The sequence below is a fragment of the Rhinolophus hipposideros genome (genome assembly GCF_964194185.1).
Source record: "Rhinolophus hipposideros genome assembly, chromosome: 19".
NCBI lineage: Eukaryota > Metazoa > Chordata > Mammalia > Chiroptera > Rhinolophidae > Rhinolophus > Rhinolophus hipposideros.
The window spans coordinates 29,826,241-29,851,085 of record NC_138065.1 but is presented as its reverse complement, the minus strand read 5'-3'; the positions used below and the strand labels follow the sequence as shown (position 1 = coordinate 29,851,085).

The 24,845-nt window shown below is 43.0% G+C and overlaps 1 protein-coding gene across 4 annotated transcripts in view; it reads left to right on the top strand.

The window, feature by feature from the left end:
• Positions 1–14,366, top strand: part of PIK3C2B (phosphatidylinositol-4-phosphate 3-kinase catalytic subunit type 2 beta) — a 63,997-nt gene extending 49,631 nt beyond the window's left edge. For 3 of the 4 annotated variants that reach the window (XM_081026895.1, XM_081026896.1, XM_081026894.1), the window contains 10 exons: positions 1,899–2,068; positions 2,558–2,714; positions 3,061–3,170; positions 4,067–4,268; positions 4,707–4,831; positions 5,874–5,991; positions 8,982–9,063; positions 9,476–9,582; positions 11,671–11,799; positions 12,306–14,366. In XM_081026895.1, the coding sequence (XP_080883021.1) occupies positions 1,899–2,068; positions 2,558–2,714; positions 3,061–3,170; positions 4,067–4,268; positions 4,707–4,831; positions 5,874–5,991; positions 8,982–9,063; positions 9,476–9,582; positions 11,671–11,799; positions 12,306–12,494 (1,389 nt within the window). In that variant the 3' untranslated portion in view covers positions 12,495–14,366. The remainder of the gene's footprint in view (positions 1–1,898; positions 2,069–2,557; positions 2,715–3,060; positions 3,171–4,066; positions 4,269–4,706; positions 4,832–5,873; positions 5,992–8,981; positions 9,064–9,475; positions 9,583–11,670; positions 11,800–12,305) is intronic. The other variant, XM_081026897.1, reaches the window with a different exon arrangement.
• Positions 14,367–24,845: the final 10,479 nt, after the last annotated feature.

The window sequence follows — 24,845 nt, the reverse complement described above, 5'->3', positions numbered from 1 at the left end:
CCCTTGCAGGACTCGAGGAGTTGAACCGACAACCTTGTGGTTGAGAGCCCACTTGTCCACTAACATGTGTTTTTCAAGTATTAAACAGCCACCATGCACTGTGCTGGAACTATGGCTACTCCAATGTAATCAAAAGTCATAATAAATATGACAGAAGTATGTACAACAAGAATACACACACAGAAAACTAACTCTGTATCTTAACGTTTAATATCAAGTGTTTCAAAGCTAGCTTCTCAGACCTTCTGGCCTTCCTGCTAAAATGACATTGGTAGAGTCTTATGATGACTTCCAGTATGAAAGAACTAGAGACATTTGGCTCTTGGCCACTTACTCAGCAAAAGAGAGTTCCCCATATCTTACAAGTGAGACCCCTTACCTTAGGAGAGCTCCCCTTGTTCGGTGAGACTTCCTGCTAACACCCTGCATAACTTAGGTGATGGGACTTTAGTTATTTGCCCATAGCCACACAACTGTTTGTGAGTCAAAATAGGATGCATTTCAGGTAGAAAGAATATCTGTGACAGGAAGGCAAGTTGTTGGAGGTGAAGGTCAAGATGTAGTTTATGTGCTCTACTCCTTATTGAGTGGTTTCCTTTCATTCATATATTTCCCTTGCATAGAAATAGTCTTTCTTTCAGAAGGTGTATTCTGTAACTTTGATAAACTTTCTATTCTTAGTTTCCTATGGATTAGTCATCTGGTTTAATTCGACAAGTATGTGAGAGGTTGCTGTGTGTAGCTAGTTTTGAAATAGGCCATGTGGAACAGACAGGAAGCTGCTGGGAGATGGGATCTCTAGCCCCGGGGGGAGTGAAAAGACTAAGCCCTGACTAAATGGTGGTGGCAGTGGGGCTGTGCGGCTGTGGGGGCTCAATAGGGGAGAAGTCAGTGTGAGCTGGGGAGGTCTGGGAAAGGAGTGGGACTCCAGGAAGTATATGAAGGATGGCTGGAAATTTACAGAGGGTGGTAGGGAGGACACACATTCTCTATCTGGGAAGCTTTCTTCCTTTCCCAACTTCGTACATTCCTGGTTGGCTGTAATAATTGTTGCCCTCTGCTGATGAGCCTTTCTTGAATTCTTAGGAATCCTATAAACCTCACAAAGAGGATTTAGAGGGTGAAAGATGTCCATTTGCTTATTCCATGTATTTTTACTTCCTGGAAAGACATAAGGGGATAGGCATTGACCAGATAAAAGAAGGTGTACCAATCCCATCCTTCTTCCCTTCCTGCTTTAAAATGAAAAAATATCTCTAACACATTAAGACATCCAACTGGAGATGTCTGATTTTCAAGTATAAAATACCCATAGAAGTGTTAAGCTGCCTCAGCTCTTCTTCAGTGTGAAGTGACTTTAATGAGGTTAGCATTTAGCCATTACTAAGAACACTGGGGATGGGAGTTGTATTTGGGTCAGCGAGAAGGATGGAAGAATTCTGAGCAAGGTCAGGAAAGGACCTTTAAGTCGACTGCCTCAGTGTGTGCTTGAGTTAAGACTGTCACAGCCAGTTGGAAAAGTTGTACACGTCAGTCTTCCTGTCTATTAAGGCCTCTTTATCCTGGGCTGGTCAAGTCTGGGCTCTGGATGGTTTGTCTTTCCAACCATGCTCCCTGGGAGACAGAAAGGTACAGAGGAAGATGAATTTCAGATAAAGTGATAAAGAGATAATTGTGGAAGCCTTCCATCTTGTTATGCTCCATAAGATATAAGAACCTTTTCTGTGTGCATCAGTGTGTACGTTAGTACGTGATGAAGGCTGAACAGGCAGATGTGAGGTGTTGTTGGGACTCGTGAGAGAGGCCAGCGTTGGTGGAATTCAGTCTGGCTGTGGCCCTTGGAGTCCTTTTAAGCCAGCTTTGTGTTCTCTTTTACCTTCTGTTTTCCCTCCTCCCAGGCCGTGGAGAACTTCATCTATTCCTGTGCTGGCTGTTGTGTGGCCACTTACGTCTTAGGCATCTGTGACCGACACAATGACAACATCATGCTGAAGACGACTGGCCACATGTTCCACATAGATTTTGGCCGCTTCCTGGGCCACGCCCAGATGTTTGGCAATATCAAACGGTAAGTGGTCCTAAGTGGTCTCCTGAAGCCAGCATATGTGTTTAGGGCAGGGGGTGGTCAGCAGAAGTGGTTCAGAGCTGGGACACAAGCCCATAATGGAAGGGGCTGCACTTCAGAGCATGGTTCCCGGGCTGAGCAGCTTTGGAGAAGAGAAGACTGATTAAGAGATCAAACTTGCAGGGCCTTACAGAAGAAAGCAGGGGCCAGCTTTTCTCCCCCTGCTGAGGACTGAGCAAAGGGAAATGAGCCCAAACCACAGTAAAGGGAATACAATTACATATCCAGGAAAAAATCTTGCTAGCTCACAGACAAGGAACCAATGAGGGATATCTCTGGGGACCTTTTAGGATTAAGGTAGGAAAAGAAAAACAAAAAAGAGAGCCCCATCTATCCAGGTCCACACAGGTGATGAAGGGTGAGGGGAATCATCGTCCCCTGAGACAGCCTGCAAGGTATTGACTGTCTGCCTATGTGTTCCCCTTGGCCCAGGGACCGTGCCCCCTTTGTCTTCACCTCGGACATGGCGTATGTCATCAACGGGGGTGACAAGCCTTCCAGCCGCTTCCATGATTTTGTTGACCTTTGCTGCCAAGCCTACAACCTCATTCGCAAGCACACCCACCTCTTCCTCAACCTTCTGGGCCTGGTGAGGAGCTCCATTTCCTTCTGAACCCTTCCTTCTTATCATCTGGCACCATCTTTAAGACTCCCCTGTCTTGTTTCCAAGGATTTCTGAATTTCTGAACCTACTTTTCTGAGCTCTAGATAAAGGCAGGGCCTAGAATCCTGGGGACAATGGTGTCTGTGCAGGTGTGTGACTTCCTGCTCCAGCCCCTCCATTCCTGTGGCCCTCCAGCCACTGCCCACAGCATCTGTCTACCACCCTCTAGGAAGGTTAGGGAGCATAGTTGTAGAAAAGCTTGCCTTATGGTGGGGAAAAGCAAGACATCCTGGTTGTTACAGGTGCCCTCTCTCCTCCTTTGCTCTCCTAGATGTTGTCCTGTGGGATCCCTGAGCTCTCAGACCTGGAGGACCTCAAGTATGTGTATGACGCCCTGAGGCCTCAGGACACAGAGGCCAATGCCACCACCTACTTTACTAGGTAACACGCTGCGCATAAAATGTGTTGCCCAAACTGAGTATTTAATTTCCAGGCTGCCTGCTGGGGAGGAGCGGGGCTAGGGAAATGGGAAATGGTTAGCTTAGATGGCACGGCCGAGAGGTGACAAAGTGGGTCTACTGCCCCAACTTTGCCTCTGACTTAGGTAAATCACTTCGCTTCTCTCAGACTCAGTTTCCATCTGCTCTTTGTTTATAGTGGTACTGTAATCTGTTCTTATTTGCATTCTCATCAGGTCTTGGTCAAAGACTTTGTTTATGGGGTAAATACGGTTTTTAATAGTTTTTAGTTCTCTGGATCAGAACCTTCCTTCCCCTTTTTCAAGACATAAATACCACAGTTCCATTTTCCCATATTTGATGTTTTTAGGCACACTAAAACATTTATGAAAGCAGTCTATAGTTTTCTCTGTGTAGATGATGTCTCCTTATTCTACAGTACTTTTGGAACTTAGTGAGCTACATTTTTTGTGTTGGTCTATCACAGAACTGTTCCTTTTGAACTGAAATCTATAGATTGAAAGGTGCTTGGTGAAGTTGCTTGCTACTGAACTTTCAAATTCAGTTTGACAATATTCAGATGTTTACATGGTGACCCTAGGTGGAGTCCCTAATTCCTTCCTACCCGGGTTGAACTGTCTTTGGCTTAGGAGGACGGCAAGTAGAGATAGGACTCTCAGCTTCACATGAATAAATTGCATGTGGATAATTATGTGCTAGTCATGTGCACTGTGAGGATATTACACAGGGAATATTATTTGATCTGAGCTAAGTGTTAGTCTCAGGTGTCAGGGGATAGTCCTTGAGATAGTCTGTCCAGACAGTGGGGACTTGGGTCTATGGTGACATCCTTCTCTTTTCATCCTCTTGCACCAACAGGTTGATTGAGTCCAGCCTGGGCAGTGTAGCCACAAAGCTCAATTTTTTCATCCATAACCTGGCTCAGATGAAGTTCACGGGCTCAGATGACCGGTTGACCCTTTCCTTTGCCCCCCGCACATACACTCTCCAGCGCTCTGGCCGCCTTAGTGATGTCTTTGTCTGCCGCCAGGAGAAGGTCTTCCATCCCAACAAGGCCTACGTAAGCATCTTCTCCAATCTGACCGTCTCTTGTTCCTCAGTGCTCCCAGCTTACTGGGTTCTGTTTTTTCACATCCACACGGTGGGCACTGGAGTGGACTGAGTATTCTGTGTTGGGAAGAGTCACAGACCACTTCCCTCTCCCTTGCCCAAGTGGCCTGCCTGGGTTCAGGGAGCTGAATTGGATGGTTACTCTGAGTCAAGGGTCTTGTGAGACATGTGCAGGAAATCTTTGCTTTGGATTCCTGCATAAATATATATGCATATCATCTGCCTCTCCATTGGAGATACTTTTGCCCTCTTCCTTCTGGAAAGTGTATCCCCCTACCACACACACGTACACACACACACACACACACACTCTTCAGTTTTCTTACCTGCCTCCTCCATTGGGTGCGGAGGGCTTGGCAGGTATTCTCTAAGACTTGAACCTTTGCAGATTTATGTGGTAAAGGTGATGCGAGAGAATGCTCACGAGGCCACTTATATCCAGCGGACGTTTGAGGAATTCCAGGAGTTACACAATAAGCTGCGACTGCTCTTCCCTTCTTCCCTCTTGCCCAGGTAGCTGCCCCCTTTGCTCTCTGCCAGAAGATACTGGGGAGGGAGAATGGATGGGGCGTGGACAGGATTGCAGGAGTGAGAAACTGTTCTTTTAAATATCAACAGTAGGTCCTTGGTTTTCTTGGCATGGTAATGCGTTTCATAACAAGTGCTGCCCCTGCTGGCCAAGCTCTCCTGACGCTCTCAAGAAGTTTCACTCCAGCCTTGAAAATAAGCTGGGCCCACCTGCCAGAAGCAAAGCGAACTGGGTCTAAAGGCAGGGTATTTACTAAATGTGAAGATGTTTCAAAGTTTCTTGTCTTTTAAAGAGTGAAAATATTTTTCAAATAGATAAACAAAGGGTAGTGTCTACATGCATACATACATACATACAACCTTAAAAAGGAAGGATATCCTGTCATATGGCTGAATCTTGAGGACATTAAGCTAAGGGAAATACGCCTGTCACAAACAAGACAAATACTGTATGATATTCCTCTTATATTATATTAAGTACTTAGAGTAGCAAAGTTCATACAGACAAAAAGTAAAATGGTGGTTTCCAGGGTCTGGGGGGAAGGGGGAAATAGGGAGTTGTTTAATGGGTACAGACTTTCAGTTCTGCAAGATGAAAAGAGTTCTGGAGATAGGCAATAGTGATGGTTGCACAACAATGTGAATGTACATAAATAAACTGAACTGTACACTTAAAAATTGTTAAGATGGTCAATTTTGTTAAGTGTATTTCACCACAATTTAAAAAAAAATGATTTTTCAAACAATTTTTACCTTGATGGAGAAAACTGGGGCCTCTAAAGCCCCAGAGGCACTTCTGGAGACTCAGGACTCTCCCCAACAGCTTGGTTTTCTTATCTGGGGTCCTTGGAACTGTCCAGGTGTGTCCTTTGCTGGAATGGAGCATGTTGGGGGTGGTCCCTGGGAAGGGAGGCTGGTGAGAAATGTGGGTCAGATGACTGAAAATGCAAATGAAATGTGACAAAACCCTGGTGCCTCTTAAGTTTCTTTCCCTATCTTCCCCATCATGGCCCACCCTCCTCCCTAGCTTCCCCAGTCGCTTCATGATTGGCCGCCCTAGGGGAGATGCAGGGGCTGAGCGGCGGAGAGAGGAGTTAAACGGCTACATCTGGCGCTTGATCCACGCCATCCCAGAGGTGGCTGAGGTGGGTGAGCTGTCCTGTGGTCCTGGTGGTTCCAGGCACTGCTGTGGGGTATGAGGGATGCTGCAGAAGGGGGAGCCTGCAGACAATCAGGGAGGGCACTGGGCTCTTCTGACAAGCACCTTAATCCATCATAGGTGGGAACAGAACAGTTCCCAATCGCTATAGCTGCCACCTGCAAACTGACTCTGCAGAGGAGGTCGGGGAGGTGGAGGGGACCGGGTTGTGGCTCAGCCTCGGGGGTCAGGCATAGAAACGCAGTGAAAAGAATGCAGCGGGCATGCAGGTAGGTGTCAGATGCCATCCCAGAGGGCTTGGTTCTGATCTGGAACCTGAGGAATGAACGAGTTCCTGAGGAAAAGGAATTTTTTGAGTAGGTTGAATCTGTTACTAGACTGAACTGGGTCCAATGCTCAGTAGTTGCCGGCCAAAAGACAACTTGGAGATGATTTTTTGAGAAAGAACTTTATTGGGAGCCATCAAGCAAGGACACACCAGGATCATTCCCAGAGCAGTGTGTCCCCACACAAAGCATCCAGTCCATCTTTATTAGTGGAAATCATGCATGAATATCAAGATAGATTTTGTCATTGCCTCTGTAGGAGGGGACATTCTAGTGTATGTGCAGTCAGGGAACATGGTTATACCTACATCCCATGTTCAAAAATGGGAGAAAATCTCTGCACCTGGGTGGAGATTTTAGTATTATAATGAGGAAAGTTCAGGAGGAAGAGGTCACTGGACGGTCCCTTCAGGCTGCTGTAGCTGGTCTCAGGCAGTTTCAGCTCGTTCACCGCCCTGGTCTTGCAGAACATCTTGGCCTTTTTCCTGAGACAATTCTAGCGGTCACCAGTGTGAAGGGAAGCATAGGGATAGCTAAACATCTGATCAAGTCTCGGTCTTTCTGTGAAACTTAGCAAATTACAAGATAGCATTACACAAACCTTACAGATTTTAGAGTGATCTAAGTGGAGTTACAGGTTAATCAAGGCAAAGTTATAAACTCTAAACAAAGATTTGATGAGACAAGTAAAGAGTTAACAGGAGCGGGCTTGTGAGCTGGCAGGATGGGACAGGCAAAGAGTTAACAGGAGTGAGCATGTGTGTTAGCGGGGACCAAGCTTAAAAATTAACCGCTTGGCTTTGAATTGCCTGGCTAGCGCTGCACCTGCAAGCTGACAAGCACCTTACATCCATCATAGGTGGGAACAGAACAGTTCCCAATCGCAAGAGCAGCCCCCTGCAAGCTGACATCCATCATAGATGGGAACAGGACAGTTCCCAGGAGAAAACAATTGTAATGGCAGTTCCCCTGCAAGCTGACAAGCACCCTACATCCTGCTTAGGAAAATATAAAACTTGAGCTAAACAGAAAACTGGTGCAGCTGTCTTCAGCAGACTCTGCCCTGCCAAACTCCTTCTGCGAGTGTTTCTCTTACTCCTGTCTCAGCAGCTCTCTCTATCAGACTGCCCTGGCAAAACTATTTTCACCAGTTCCCAGCAGAACTCTCTCTCTGCCTGACTTTCAAAAAAACCTTTTCTTGCTCTTGTAGAGTCTCGTGAATGCTTTCACATTCTGCTAATGACTAGGGGTTAATTCTATGCCAGTACAAGATTAATTCATGCTAGGTTACCTGCTAGGCTACATGTGTTGGTTAGGTTACATATCCACTGTTAACAAGCAAAAATTCAACCAAGTAAATTCAAGGATCGGGCAGCATCCCATCTAGTAAGTAGAGAGGTATTTTGAGAAATTGTACAGAGCTGAAGGTTTTTCTAGGCAAAAACTGGGTGGGACATGGAAGTCATTAGCAAAAAAAAAAAGCATTGATTGTTTCAGGTAAGGGCACCTTCTTATCGGGAAGGGCCACAGGGGTCTTAGCTGGCAGATACCTCACTAATGTTGACCAGGAAATTCCAGACTAGTTTAAGGTCACATTCCTGGGAGGGGCTGAAAATGTACTTGACTCTTGGTTTGTTGTCCTGCTGTTTCTTTTTCTTAACACCACTTGGATTTTTTAAAAAACAAATAGTAGTATAATTTGGTATTATAATGGGCATAAAAACAAAATAGTCCTCAGGAGTCCCATCACCTGAACAGATCATCTAGCTTCATTTCCATATTTCTTTCCTATTTGTCCATATGCAAATGTGACTTACAGTTTTATAGGGGTCATAGCTTAAATATAATTCAATACTCTGTTTTTTTCACTTAGCATTTATAATAAGCATAACTTTAAATATCTGTACCAAATTAATGCATCCATAGTCTCCTTAACTATTCGCTTCTTGAAAGACATTTAGATTATGTCCATTTTTCCCCCTACTATTAATGCTTCAGTGGGTATATTCACACATTTTAGTTTGGGTTTTTGTTTCCCCTAGTTACTAAGGAAACAGTCTACAGAGCAGGATTCACGATCTTTGTCCAAGGCTGGCTCAGGCATTTCTTTGCTAAGGGGGTGTGTGTGGGGGGGAATGGTTGGTAGAAAAGAAGAGACTGCTTTTGACCTGAAATGACCTAGTTTTATTTGTTTTTTCTTTTTAAAAATGACTTTATTATGAGAAATTTCAAACATACAGAAAAATAGAGAAACAGTATGAGTGCCTATATCTATATATCACCTAAACAGTTAATATTTTGCCATATTTGCTCCATGTATTTTTGTATGAAGTATTTTAAAGTAAATCACAGATATCATAACATTCTACCCCTAAATACTCACTATGCATTTCTAAAAAATAAGGACATATTCTTACATAACCGCAGTGTCATTATATCATCCAATACATAGCCCATATTCAAAAATTTCCTCTCATCCCCCAAATTCTTTTTACAGTTGGTTGGTTTGAACCATGATCCAAAACAAGAACTGCATATTACATTTGATTGTTACATTTCTGAAGTATTTTACTCTGGAACAGTCTCTTTCCTTTTTTTAATTGGGCCGTCGCCTATTGAAGAATGACCCTATTTTCTGCTTCCATTCCAGTGTGATTTGGTGTATACCTTCTTCCACCCTCTGCCACGGGATGAGAAAGCTGCAGGCACCAGCCTGGCCTCCAAGTCTTCAGGTACAGTGCCTTCTCTGTGACATTTCTGCCAATCCTCTGAACCATTCTCAAGGGTAATTTCTCCTGCCCCTACCTCTTCCCAGTTCTCTTTTCTTGACTTGTCTCTGATCCTTTGCTTACTGGCTAGAGAATCTGGTTTCCCACTCAGACTGTGGGGTCCATAGCTGCTTGCACAGCTTCCCCAGGGACTGGATATTCAGTTGGTGACTACACAAATTGGATAGACCCATCCCAACCTAACTCTCTATCATGTCAGCAGATGTCCCCTGTCCAACCCTCCATAGGTATCAGGAACCTGACATGGAGATACTGTTGGGGGATGAGGGAGTCAGAGGGAAACAAACATCTGCCTGGTACCAGATGGGGACAGGGCTGGCTTCATGACCTTTCTTGGTTTCCTTTGTCCCTACAGACGGCACATGGGCCCGGCCTGTTGGGAAGGTGGGAGGGGAGGTGAAGCTGTCCATCTCCTACAAAAACAATAAACTCTTCATCATGGTGATGCACATTCGGGGCTTGGTAAGTGCATGCACAGTCCTCATGTAGTTCAGATTCTGGTACTTTTCTGACTGGTCAGACCTCTGCCTCCACCTCGTGACAATAACCACAAAGTTACTGAGTCCCCACCAATGGACGTGCTACTATGCCAGACCTAGGGTATGACCAAGCAGTACTGGACACAGCTTCTTACCACCTGTCGTCTTTGGCAAGTAGCCTAATTACTGGGAGCCTCATTAAATGAAGATAATGTTAGTGTCTTCATCATAGGGTTGTTGTCATGGGCATTAAATGAGATAGTGCATGTAGAGCACCTAACATAGTGCCTGGTATTATTGTTATGGTAATTATGGTTATTATAATAAGGAAGAGGCCCAAGGGGCTTATTACCTAGTTATTTGAGCATAATCCATGCAGTATATAATTACTAAAATTTTTGGTGTGATTCTACGAGCATTGTGAGGGGAGGGGAAGGGAACTTTTACCGAATACCTGCAGTGTGCTGGGCTTTATAGGCCGGGGCATTGGCATACGGCAGAAGAAGCATGGGCTTTGGAGTTAGAGACCTGGGTTGCACTCTTACTGCACCATTCATTCATTCATTCATTCATTCCACAAATATTCATCAGGTACCTACTATGAGCCTACTATTGCTACATTAGCTCTGGGTACAGGGTAAACAAAACAAAATCCTTGCCCTCAGGGAGCTTATATTCCAGTAGGAAGAGTCTGACAGACAAATATATGGCAAGTGCTCTGGTGAGAAATGAATCAGAGAAGGAATAGAGGGATGGAATATAGGTAGTGGCAGTTTTGCATAGGTCAGGGAAGCCCTCATTAATAAGCAGGTATTGGAGAGAGCCATGCATATATATCTGAAGATCTATTCCCGGCAGAGGGAGCAGTTAAATTCAAAAGCTGGGGAGCCTGCCTGGGATGCATGTGGAACTATAATGGGGCCTTGTGGCTGAAGCCTTTGGAACAAAGGGGAAAGTAGGGGATGATAAAGTTGGAGAGAGCACAGCTGACTAGAGCCTGGGACCCACAGTCAGGACTGGCTTTTTATCTTGAGTGAGATGGGAACCATTGGATGGTTTTGAGCAGAGGCATGTAAACCAAAATTAATTTTAGACTGTAATAAAGATTTAAAAAGCATTTATTTGAACAAAAAGAACTGCTGCTCGGGAGACACAGATTCAGGTTGCAATCTAAATTTTGCTCCACTGAGACAAATTGGATGCCATCTTTTATAAAGTTTCTTTCCAGGTTCCCAATTTTATGCAAATGAAGTTTCCAAATTTTTCAGTTCTGATTGGTCGTTAAGAAGCAGTTCTGACTAGATAGGGCAGGTCTTAATCCATTGGTCAAGAAGACAAAATCAGGAACTCCCTTATCGTAGTTGACTCAGCCAGCAGAAACCAGCAGGGCATAGTGTGTGTGGAAAGCTGAGAGCTCAGTCTGAGGTTCTTCCTGGTATCCTGGTATGTAAGAAGCCCCTGTCAGCAAATGGCCGCTAGGCTCTTGTTATTCATAAAATTTAGGCCCTTGGTTGACCATGAAGAGTCCATCTCACTCAGTAGATAAATTCCTTCTTGGGGTTCACATCAAATGAATCTTTCTTTTGGGGTCCACAGGCATGACAAGCTCTAACTTAAGATTTAAAAGTCAAACTGGGTGAGTCACTAATTGGCTGACTTTGAGCAAGCAACTTAATTTTTAATCTCTCTGACTCATTTCTCCACCTCGTAGGGGGTTACTTGGATCAAATAACAAAATAGACAAAAGGCACTGGGCAATGCAGGGAAATATCTGGGGACATCATGGTTCATTCAAAACAGACCAAGTATGGCGTGCCCTGAGCATTTGTATAAAAAGTATAGACTGGATATAATAGGCAATCCAGTTGATATTTTAGGGCACCTAACATTATTATGGTAGATATTTCTCTCAGAATGGAGTGATCTGGGAGACAGCCAGATAAATTACTATGCGTTACCAGAAGCCAGGTTTGTGAGATAAGAGTCTGGGTCAGCGTGTGATCTCAGGAATCATGATAAAAAGACAGATATAAGAATCTTCATCTTTTTTTGTTTTTCATTCCCTTTGTAGCAACTGCTCCAGGATGGGAATGACCCCGACCCCTATGTGAAAATTTACCTCCTTCCTGACCCTCAGAAAACCACTAAAAAGAAAACCAAAGTGGCCCGGAAAACCTGCAACCCAACCTACAATGAGATGGTGTGTGGGGAAGGTGTTGGGAGAGGGCAGGGGTTTGTAAATAAAGTTGTATTGGAACATGGCCATACCTATTCATTTAAATATCATCTGTGGCTGCTCTCCTGTTGTGAATGGCAGATCAGATGGCCCGGAAAGCCATGTTTCCTGTCTTTTACATGGAAAGTTTGCTGACTTTCAGGGTTGGGGTTCCACAGCTGGGGTGTAGCCTGGGCCCTGTCCTGTAGGGAAGAGGAATCTGCTGATGCTTTGCTGATAATAAGCAGTGACTCCAATAAAAAGCCCCTCACCTGCTTGAACTCTGAGCAAAGAACAGTGTTCTTTAATGCTTCGCTTGGGTTCTGTGTGCCTTCTCTATTGCCTTGGATTCTGGTTGGGGAGATAAAGTCGTGTTAGCCTCAGCAGATCAAGCCAACACAAACTGGAGCGTCTCCCTCTTCCATGTTCCCTCGGGATTCTTTGAGTTCCCTCTCTTACTACGTCCCTCTTCCCAATCTCTGTGTTTGCAGCTGGTGTATGATGGGATTCCCAAGGGTGACCTGCAGCAGCGGGAGCTACAGCTTAGTGTGCTGAGTGAGCAAGGATTCTGGGAGAACGTCCTCCTCGGGGAGGTGCACATCCGCCTGCGAGAGCTCGACCTGGCCCAGGAGAAGACCGGCTGGTTTGCACTGGGATCTCGAAGTCATGAGACCTCATGAGCCCAGCGGAGCCCTGGCCTAGGACCCCAGGCTGGTGGTGGAGCCGGGGGAGAGGACTCTCCCTGCTTGACGTGTCCTTTCCTTGGAAAAGGGCAGGGCCCTTGGCAGGCCTCCCTGCTGATCAGGTGGATTGGGCCTCCATGATAGGAGGCAGGGAGAGTAAGAGGCTCTCTGCCATCTCCCGCTCTGCAAACTGGATTTAGGTTGATTGTGATGAGCAGCCCCTTGGAGGCTGTGAGGTTGCAGCAAAGTTTTAAGTTTACCTTGTGTCAAGGGAGCAATGCCTGGTTTGGGTGTGTGGGGTGGGCTGTAGAAAGTAGCATTTTGGGGCAAGGTGAGTGGATGTCTTTATTTTTATTTTTAAAAAATGAAATAGTAATGTTGTCCTAACTGGACAGGAAGCTTTGTGAGAAGGGACTTACATATGCCTCAGAAGGCAAAAGAGGAAGACTATTTGGACTTTTTGTATGATTAAGGTTCTTATTGGACTTTTCCCTAGGTTCGTGTTTGTTTTTTGTTTTTGTGTTTCTCTCTATAGGAATTTATTTGGGGAGGGGCCCAGTGGGTCCTCAGTTAGAGCCCCCCCCCGCTCCTCCCCAAGGGCAGGCCAGGGAGGGATGGGAAGGGCTGTGTGTGCTGAACTGAGGCCTGTGCTCCTGGGCCTTTCTGATTTTGCCTCCAAAGGAGAGCGACGTGATACCTATGTGTGTAAGGAAGGGCCTTCCATGTGGGGTTCTGCCAAAGGACCTGTATTCAGGGACGCATGCTCTTTCCGGGGAAGTTTTTCCTTTCATCTTCCCCTACTTTGCTAGGACACGCCCTGAATACTGTCTTCTACCCCTCCATTCTTTCACCCTTCTGGGGGCCATTTGATCCCTGTGAATACACTGGGGGTGCACCCCCCATACGTCTGTCCCTTACTGTTTTGTCTGGTGGGATAAAACGCTGCCTTGGCCCTTAGCTTTCATTTCACCCAAGGGCACCTGGGCTCTGGGAAGGGCCTCCAGGCTGCAGATGCCAACGTGGCCACCTGCTGCGTAGTCCTGGAAAGCTTTTCACAATACCCACTACTCGTTTTGTGCTGCTTCTCTCCCAAACTCCATTTCTGTCACATTTTTAATAAGAATTTCCCTCATCCTATGGGGCCATAAACCTATTTAGCCCGAAACCAAAAGGATGCCCTAACTGAAGGAAAGGGGTGTGGGGTCCTGTCAAACTCATTTTTTCCAGGGGTTTTCTTTGGTCTCGAGGAGGCTGGATTGGAGCAGTGATTGATTGGAGCTGAGCTGGGAGGGAGAGATTGGGTCTCTTATCTCTTAATACTCTTCATTCTCTACCACATGGATTTGAAATTCACTCCTGCGCTTTACTCCAAAAGGTTGTCTGCCTTGAAAAAAAGGGAGAGACTTGGAGTTTGATATTAACATTTTAAACCAGAATTCGCTGGAGATGCCCTGTGATTGCGTAACAGAGTTAATGGGGGATACTCTGTATATTGCCCCTCCTCAGCTTCCTCCCCAGCTCCAAGGATCAGAAATTCCTCCTTTTGCTGACTCATTCCGTAACTGGAGAAAGAAGCTCCATTCATTGAAGCCACAGGGCAGCAAGGAAGTTAAAACTTTTCTTTTAAATTAAAAATGCCAAGGATAAAGCTGTCTGCTGTAAGGAGGTGTGAGGGGAGTGGGGCACAGCGGTGGACTTCTCCAGATGAATGGACCATAGATGTGTTACTGGCTTTTTGCCTGTAGCTCATTTTATTTTGACCCTCTATACTCCTGATTTAAAGAGGTCTGTGTACTGTACCCACTTCCCAGATGTCCTTGTATCTCCTACTTTCTCTGGAATTGTATTTTCTAATAAATGGCATTTGAGAAAAACAAATCTGTCGTTTTCAAGATTGGTTGATATTTAAATGTTTATATGAAAACATCTAGTGTACAAGAGAAAAATAATAATAATGGTTTACAAATGGTACATTTTATATGCACGAGGCGTCTTAGCGTTTGTCAGCTAAATCTAGCCTCATAACTTGATATAACAGGTGAATATTATTATCCCCATTTTACAGATGAAGAAACTGAAACTCAGAGATTAAATAATTTATCTAAGGACACAGCCATTCAGTCTTGGATCTGGAATTTGAATCCACATTTATTTGACTCCAAACCTTGTACAATGTTTAATATAATCCCTTAAGTTGATGTAATATTTGTTACTTTTCAGAGTGTTTTAATATATATCAGTTTTTTATTACAACTACTCTGGAAAGTAGATATGGCTCATTCATTAATTCTGTCAGCAGACATTTACTGTGTGTACCAGTGCTATCTAGTTCACCTAGCATGCCTCCGTTCCCTAAGCATACAGGCCTTGAGTTGTGCACTGGGCCCTGTACCAGGCACCAGGCTGAGGGTTAAAAGGTAAATGAAAATACTCCTCTGCATTTAAGAAGTTTACTGTCAAGTGATATTTAACCAACCTCATTTTATGAGAAAGGAAACTGAACTTCTGAGATGGCTCACAACTACTAAGTCATGAGAGCAGAGCCATAGCCCAGAGTTGAACTCCTAAAAGGAAGATGAAGGTGATGTGACCTTTGTTCAAGTATTTTATCCAGAAGTTTTCAAAACTCCAGTGAGAGTCATATTTCATACTGGGAAATTTTATGGGGCTTCCAAGGGATTTTCAGTAGTAAACAGTAGGAAGTGTCACCTGCTGTGTTTCTAAGTAGTTTTGAGGTATCACTGCAGTGCTGCACAAGTCATGTTAGAACATGAGGACCGGCCCGGTGGCTCAGGCGGTTGGAGCTCCGTGCTCCTAACTCCGAAGGCTGCCAGTTCGAATCCCACAGGGGCCAGTGGGCTCTCAACCACAAGGTTGCTGATTCGACTCCCGCAAGGGATGGTGGGCTGCGCCCCCTGCAACTAGCAACGGCAACTGGACCTGGAGCTGAGCTGCGCCCTCCACAACTAAGACTGAAAGGACAACAACTTGAAGCTGAATGGCACCCTCCACAACTAAGATTGAAAGGACAACAACTTGACTTGGAAAAAAGGCTTGGAAGTACACACTGTTCCCCAATAAAGTCCTGTTCCCCTTCCCCAATAAAATCTTAAGAAAAAAAAAAAAGTTAGAACGTGAATCTGGCAAGTCTTAGTTAAGGAAATTTCTTGGCCAAATAGGGTAGATATCTGAACCACCCTGAGGGAGTAGGAATGAGAGATGGGGAGGGTGGAATGGGGTTTCCCAGGGAGGAGAGAAACAAAACCCAGCAGGCCAGGTTCTCTGAGTTCAAAGGTGGCAAAAATGAAGTAAGCCAGCTTGCTGGCATTTGGGGAGCAAAGATAAGACTGAAGGTTAAAAGTGAGGCAGCATTTTAAGCTGGGAGGTAAGCGGAGGTGTCTGTTCAACAAGCAACACTGATGACCTTCTCTGGGTCAGACGAAGCATCAGGCACTGTGGCTACTGAGATGACAGGTGTGGGCTCTGTCCTCAAGGAACTCAGTCCAGCTAGGGAGACAGACATGGACACAAGAAATTCCAGTGTAGAAGTGGAGGGGCAGGGCAGATAGAGTGGGCTTCAAGAGGAGATAGTTGAAAGATTTCAATTGAGTTTTAAGGTCAGTCAGAGCTCTGGATTTTATTCTTAGTTTGATGGGGACGCCATTAGAAGGTTTTGAGAAAGGGACTGCAGTGCTCCAGTTAATGCTTTACAAGATCATTCAGGCTACTGTGGGAAGCAAGAATGAAGCAGAAGAGAAGGCTATTGCCATGGTCTAGAAGGGAAATGACGATGGCTAAGGGGGTGGGGAAAAGAAGTTAAATTTTGGATCTATTTTGAAGGCAGAGCTGACAGGATTTGCTGATGGATTGGATGTGGAATTGAGGGAAAGAGAAATCAAGGATGACTCCTGAGTTTGGGGCCTTGGCAACTGGGTGAAGAGGACTGGGGGCATTATAGGGATGGGGAAGATGGGCTTGGTGAAGCTGAATTAAGAGTTTTGTTTTGATCATGATACGTCTGAGATGTCTGGACATCCAAGTGGAGAAGTAGGAGAATGGAATCTGAAGCCCAAGGGAAAGGTCAGTCTGGAGTTTAGATATGGAATTCATCAGCACTTAGGCAGCATTTGATGCCATGGAAGTGGATGAGATCACCTAGATTAGAGAGGCTAGGAAAAAAAACAACAACAAAAAATCACTATTGGACTGAACTCTGATGCAGGCCAACGTTTAGAGGAGGACGAGGAGCCACTGAAACTGTAGGGGAACCAAGATAATGGTGTCATGAGTACCTAAAGAAAAGTATTGTCAATATCCTAGGGCTGCCATAACAAAATACCACAGACTAGGTGACTTAAACAGCAGAAGTTTCTTTTCTCATATTCTGGAGGCTGGACATCCAAGATCAAGGTGTTGGCAGGGTTGATTTATTCTGAGGGCTGAAAAAAGAATCTGTTCTGTGCCTCTTCCTAGGTTCTAGTGATTTGCTGGCAATCTTTGGCATTCCTTGGCTTGTAGATGTATCACCCCAATCTCTGCCTTCAAGTCCATATGGTGTTCTCCCTGTGTGTATGTGTGTCTATGTCCAAAGTTCCCTTTTGTATAACGATACAGCCATAGTGAATTAGGGCCCACCCTAATGACCTCATCTTAACTTGCAAAGACTCTATTTCCAAATAAGATCACATTCACAGGTACTGTGATTAGGGGATTGGGACTTTAGCATCTTTTAGAGGAGTACGATTTAACCTTTCACAGTTAGAGAACTGGATTTGGCAAAATGTTCTTGAGAAGAGCCATTTGTATGAGCGGTGGGGATGAAAACCCCAATGGAGTAGGGTGAAGAGGGAAAAGGTGATGAGAAAGTGGAGGCCATCAGCATAGATAACTCTTGAGAAATGTTGCTGTAGTGCTACAGAAACTTGGAGGTACATGTGTCTAGGGAAGAGTTTTATTTTTAAGGTAGGTGATGTAACCTGGCGCTCTGGCCATACCGAGCGGGCAGACCAGCCTGGCTCCCTTCCCCAGCCCAGTACCGACTGGCTGGTTGCCCTGAGGGGAATGCTGGGCCAGTCCTTGGACGGCTACGATGCTGATGTCGTACTTTCGTGCTGCCCCCAACTGCACGCAGAAGAGGACACAGTCATACCTCACCTTCTTCTGGTTCCCATGGAATTTGGCCAGATGCCAGACGTGAATGGAAAATTGTAGGCAAGCCGACTTTGAAGATAAAACACCCGATCAACTAAATAAGCATAGCGATTATGTACCAAACACTATGAGGCCTCTGTGATCTGTAGAAATATACATTTTGCAGAGGCATCAGAAAACTAAAGAATGATTGGTTGTTTTATTTCTCAAAATTAACTGAAGAGAGTCCTCACAGGACAGTTCTTCAAGATAATGCAATCCATACCAACAATATTTGATCTTACCAGTCATTTGAACAATCCACGTAGTAGACACAGAAAATGAATAAAAGAACTGAGTGAAGATGAAATCAGGACACTGAAACAGAAAACAAATCGATGAAATTTTTGAACAGGAACAAAAATAGAAAGAAATAGGGCTGGCCTGGTGGCTCAGGCGGTTAGAGCTCCATGCTCCTAAATCCAAAGGCTGGCGGTTTGATTCCCACATGGGCCAGTGGGCTCTCAACCACAAGGTTGCCAGTTCAATTCCTCGAGTCCCGCAAGGGATGGTGGGCTCTGTCCCCTGCAACTAAGATTGCACACGGCACCTTGAGCTGAGCTGCCTCCCGGATGGCTCAGTTGGTTGGAGCACATCCTCTCAACCACAAGGTTGCCGGGTTCGACTCCTGCAAGGGACGGTGGGCTGCGCCCCCTGCAACTAGCAATGGCAACTGGACCTGGAGCTGAGCTGCGCCCTCCACAACTAAGACTGAAAGGACAACAACTTGAAGCTGAACAGCACCCTCCACAACTAAGATTGAAAGGACAACAACTTGACTTGGAAAAAAGGCCTGGAAGTACACACTGCTCCCCAATAAAGTCCTGTTCCCCTTCCCCAGTAAAATCATAAAAAAAAAAAACGAAAAAAATCTAAAGTGTTTTTAAATGTAATTTGATTAAAATTATATATATATATATATATATATATATATATATATATATATATATATATATATATATAAAGAAATAAACAACAGCAATGCTCAGAACCCCAGGTGGAGAAGACGGGGGTGAAGAACAGAATGAAGACATTTTTTTTTACCTTTAACCCTTGAAGAGAAGGAAAACAAAGATAAACAAAAACAAAGTTAAAATCTTTACTTGAGATTTTGATTCTTATGGGAAAACAAAACATACCTCTGGATGGACATGAAGATGATGAAATCCCAGAAGTTCTCTTTACTCCCGATAACTTTCAAGCACTACTGGAGTGCCGGATAAATTCTGGTGAAGAGGTTCTGAGAAAGTGCTTTGCTTTGAGACAACAGCAGTCAACACACTTCTGTTCAAAAACAGCAGAAACAGATGCTGGATTTGGTAAGAAACCCTCAGAGAAGTAAGAGATTCACTTCTTTCCCACTAACTCTGAGGATATAGTGGACATACCAGAAAAAGAGCACCTGTCCGTGTTGGTGAGCTTTGTTAATGAATCTCATAACCTGAGAGAGGAATTTGTGGGCTTCCAGCCTTACAAAACTGATGCTGAAATTTTGGCTGTGAAATTTCATACTATGATAACTGAGATGTGGGGCTTAAACATGGAGTATTGTCGTGTCCAGTGGATTTTCTTCCAACATGAAAGTTGTTGCTTCTACACTTTTAGAGAAATACCCCCAAGCTATCTACACACTGCTCTTCATGTGCCTTAAATCTGTGGTTGGCAAAATCCATGCCTGTCATGGAGTGTCTGTTGCATTAGGAACAATTGAAGAAGTTTGTTCTTTTTTCCATCAATCACCACAACTGCTTTGAGAGCTTGACAATGTAATCTCTGTCCTCTTTCAGAACAATGAAGAAAGGGGTAAAGAACTAAAGGAAATTTGCCATTCTCAGGGGACAGGCAGGCATGATACTTTTGAAATTTTAGTGGACCTCCTACAAGCCCTTGTTTTATGTTTAGATGGTATAAATGGTGATACAAATATTAGATGGAATAACTGTATAGCTGACCGAGCATTTGTACTCTGTAGTGCAGTAACAGATTTTGAATTCATCGTTACCATTGTTGTTCTTTAAAATGTTCTATCTTTTACAAGCGTCTTTGAGAAAAATCTCCGGGGGCAAACCTCTGATGTCTTTGCAGCCAGTAGTTTGACTGCAGTGTTGCATTCACTAAATGAAGTGATGGAAAATATTGAAGTTTATCTTGAGTTTTGGTTAGAGAAAGCCACCAATTTGGCAAACAAACTTGATATTCAGATGAAGCTCCCTGGGTAATTCCACAGAACTCAGCAACTGGAACCTCGCTGACCTCTAAGAATTACTATAAAGAATCTCTTAGTATTCCAACAGTGGAACACATTATTCAGGAACTGAAAGATATATGCTCAGAATAGTACTTCAAAGCTCTTAAATGCTTATCTCTGGTACCCTCTGTCATGAGACAGCTCAAATTCAAAACATCGGAGGAGTACCATGCTGACATGTATAGAAGTGACTTACCCAATCCTGACACACTCTCAGCTGAGCTGCATTGTTGGAGATTCAAGTGAAAACAGGGAAAGATATAGAGCTTCCAACCACCATTTATAAAGCCCTGCACCTGCCAGACATCAAGTTTTTTTCCCAACGTTTATGCATTGCTGAAGGTCCTATGAATTCTTTCTGTGAAGGTTGAGAATAACCGCTATGAAAATGGGTGAAAGTGTCTCAAAGAATACCTGAGCAACACTTTGACAGACCAAAGGTCGAGTAACTTAGCTTTGCTTAACATAAATTTTGATATAAAACATGAACTGAATTTAATGGTGGACACACATATCAAACTCTATACAACTAAGTCACAGCTTCGTACAGATAATTCAGAAACCATCCAGAATACCTGAGAGACTTAAAATATACTTTCTGTTATATTTGATATTTTAAAAATATCTGTAAGAAATTTGAAAACATAGAAAATCTGTAAGATATATGTAGGCCACTTAGTCACTAAATATCTTGACCTATAGGTCTCCCATTGAGTACATTAGCCATTGATAATCTGCCTGTGTAAATGGCCCCTGTTGGGACTCCCATGGTTTGGAGACCTAACTGTTTTTCCAGAAGGTAACGCTGAAAGTGCCATGTTACACTTCTGCGTGATCTCTGATAATGGTACTTTGCAATTGTTTTAGTTAAGTCATTTTACACATAACATTTATTGTCACTGTGGATCTGGTTGTCAGGTATTGAGTTATCAGTTCTTTGAAGAAATAAATTTTGAGGAGGTGTGGGAAGAAGGAATGCATTTTATAAAATATTACAATTTTGTTTAAAAAAATAGGTGATGTTAACCTATGTTAATGTGAGTGCTCTAATAGTTTGAGAGAGAAAAGTACATGTTACAGGAAAAAGGGGATAAGGGAGGCCAGAATTCCTTGAATAGACACGAAGGGGTAGGGTCTAGGAGGCTTCTTTGCTTGTAATGGGATTGAAGGCAGAGTGTGTGGATCCAGATGCAGGTAGACTGGTGGATCTGGTGGTGGAAATATGAGATTATTTGTGTCCAATTGCATCTGTTGTCTCAGAAAAGTATGAAGTGTGATTGTAAGTTGAGAATGTATATTTATGGGAATGCTGGAAATATGAATAAAGAAATATATGTGTAGGAGAAGCAAAGCTACTGCAGATATGGATACCTGCAGGAGTGCCTGGCATTGATGAAATTTCTGATCACAAACATGAAGTGAGTCAGTCATTGTGTTTGAGTGCTTTTCTCCTGCACCGATTATAGCTGCAAGGGTGTAGGCTCAGAATCAGTGCGTAGCTGGGTTTAACTCGGGCTAGAATTTTGCCAGAGAAGAATGCTGAAGCAGGAGAGGGGCAAGAGGATGAAGGGTCTTTACAAGGGGGTCGTTTTAATGCTGGATCATAGAATTTATACTCAGTAAGAAGGGAAGTGAAAGAGGGTGATAAATCATAAAACAGCGGTAATGGTAATGGTTTGGAGGTTTCTGGGGGTTGATTAGTTACTATAAGGATATCAGGTCAGTGAGTTGGAGAAATAGGAGGTGGTGTCCAGAGTGTGGGATGCTTGGAAATAAAATTTTGGAGGCAGTATTGACTCTGAAAAATGAAGTCAAAAGCTCTACAGCCTTTATCTCAAGCCCAGCAAAATCTATAAAACTAAACATAATTAACTGAGGTTTAAATTATCTTCCGCTAAAGTGCCAGTCAGTTTGCCAGTGCAAGGACTTCTTGTCTTCCCCAAGTGTACATGTGTTACATGTACACAGCCACAGTAACAGGTCGTTATCTTTCTGTACAGAGCTACCCTGCCTCTGCCCTCTACTTGATAGCAGGCGTGAGGAGGCTGGTTCACACTTTATTTACCTGTTGAGACTGACAAGGCAAAGTCGCATAATCCTATAGCTTTCCAATACTTTATCATTGCATTTTCCACTCTTTAAAAAATTTCCAAGGTAAGGAAAATAAAAATTATGTATTTAATGACTAAATGGGAAAGGGGAAACCCATTCAGGAAAGTTTTAAGAAATTTTTTTTAGGAGCATGTATTGTTAGTGACAAATTTGACAGCAAAATGCAAGAAGCTTGGTCATAAGGAAGATGCTATTATTTTAAAGTTTATTACTCTTCTATTCAACATTTACTGGTCACCTATTATGTGCCAGTCAACATGCGGGGTCAGTGGTTGCTAAAACTCTTTGGTCTCAGGACCCCTTTATACTCTTAAAAAAATTATTGAGGACCCAAGGAATTTTTGTTTATGTGGATTATATCTATCAATAGTTAGTGTTTTAGAACTCAAAACTGAGGAATTGAAAATATTCATTGAAGACACACTTAAGAAATGACACATAATATTCAAACATTTAATTGAAAAGTTTAATTGGAAAAATTAAATTTCCAGATGAATTTTAGGGCAAAGAGTCATTAACAGGGATAAAAAGGAACATTAATGAAAAACAAAAGAACAATCCTGCAAGAATAACAATAATGAAACAAAGAAAATATTCATTGAAAAATAATAAACTCGTTACATGTTAACATAAATAACATTTTTTAATGAAAAAAATACTTTTTAAGACAAAAATGTTTAGCAAGAAGAGTGGCATTGTTTTACATTTTTCCCCAAATGTCTTTAATATCTGGCTTAATAAAAGACAGCTGAAATATCATATATGCTTTTATAGTGAATCTGTTGCCAGATCACATATGTACATGTCCTCTAGAAGATAAACATCCTCTGTAAGTAAACTCATGAGAAAGTGAGAGTTAAAAAGGAAAATAATAGTTTAGTATTCTGAAAACATTTTTGACCTTGAGAACCCAGGGTACCCGACCATACTTTGAGAACCACTGTGCTAGGTTTTGGGACACAGCGCTCAAGGGACTGAGACCAGCAGGAGAGAACATTTCCAGTATGCAGTATATAGTGTAGTGTGTTAAATGCTCTAACAGAGTATAATAATAGAATTTTGACTTGGAAGAGCAGCAGACTTAAGGTGTTGACATTTGAGTTGGACCTTGAAACGTGAGTAGTTATATAACAGGGCAGGTGAGGGATTTCTTGGCTAAGAAACAGCTTGAGTAAAGGCATGAAACAAGTCCAACGTTCTTAGAATATAACATGCATGAAGGGAAGTTACTAAAGAGAAGGCTGGAAAAGTGGGAGGACAGACTAAAGAGAGCCTGTATTCTTTAGGCAGTAGGAAACAATTTTATTAGTTGACAAATAACAAATATTAACTGTTGTTTGTGCCCCTACCCTATCTAGGGTGGGCTCTATATTAGGAATTTAGTTCTCTCACCACCCCATAGAAAAAGGAACTATTAGCCTCATTTTACAACTGAAGAAACTGAAGCTCTTGAGTTGTTGATTTGCATATTTGGATTTCTTTTCTATTATTATACTGACTCCTATTAATACATCTTTCTGAAGTTCTTAGAATTGGAAATGAGATATTTCCAGAGATATGTATAATATAATAAGAAGTAAAACCACAGAATTTGAGGACCTCTTAGTTTTCTAGAAAGAAGTGGCTGTTCCTTGAGCAGTCCCAGTGAAGCAGGAGGAGCTGCTGGCCTCCTCATGGCTCCTAAAAGCTCTTCCTGCTCATAACTGCTACCCTCTCTCTGTAATAGATACTTGACTTCAGGTCAATTAAAAAGTTTTACCGTGTTTCCCCGAGAGTAAGACCTAGTCAGACAATCAGCTCTAATATCTCTTTTGGAGCAAAAATTAATGTAAGACCCGGTATTATATTATATTATAAAGACCTGGTCTTATAGTAAAATAAGATTGGGTCTTATATTAATTTTTGCTCCAAAAGATGCATTAGAGCTGATTGTCTGGCTAAATCTTATTTTCGGGGAAACATGGTAGTAAAAATAAGCAAATGAACTAAGACCAAACTCACAAGAGAATCAAATATAGCAGCTAAAATTATCAGACAAAATTTTTAAAAAGGATAATGATCTGTGCTTCCTTCTTTGAATGTGGTTCTGGGGCCTCGGGATATAAGTATGATTTGAATGCGTTGCCTCCTGGGAAGCATGAAAGAAAGTAAACAGTTCTGGGGACTATGTTTCTTTCCTCCTGTTACTTGGGTTTACTCCACTGAAAAGGTATACCTTGTTTCCCTGAAAATAAGACCTAGCCGGACCACCAGCTCTAATGTGTCTTTTGGAGCAAAACTTAATATAAGACCCGATATTATATTATATTATATTATATTATATTATATTATATTATATTATATTATATTATATTACATTATATTATATACTTATAAAGACCCGATCTTACAGTAAAATAAGACCGGGTCTTATATTAATTTTTGCTCCAAAAAAGGCATTAGAGCTGATGGTCTGACTAGGTCTATACTTTCCGGGGAACACTAGTTTAATAGGGGCACCACCTGAGAAACAAAGAGTTCGTATTTTCCTGGGGGACGTATGTGGGTTGGATGCTGGAAAACCTCAAAGCTAGATTCCAGGCAAAACTAGTGTTTTAGAAATCCTAAAATCAAGGGGGCAGGAATACATAAGAATGATTCATTTTTCACTGCTATCAAGCACTCCAGAGTACGTTTTAACACCAGATTGTGTTTTAGCACAAGACGTGTATTTACACAGCACCGTCCAACTCTTTTACGTAAGATTTCAGGTGGTGATCTGCTTAGCACTCAACAATACTGAACACCTATATACGCAA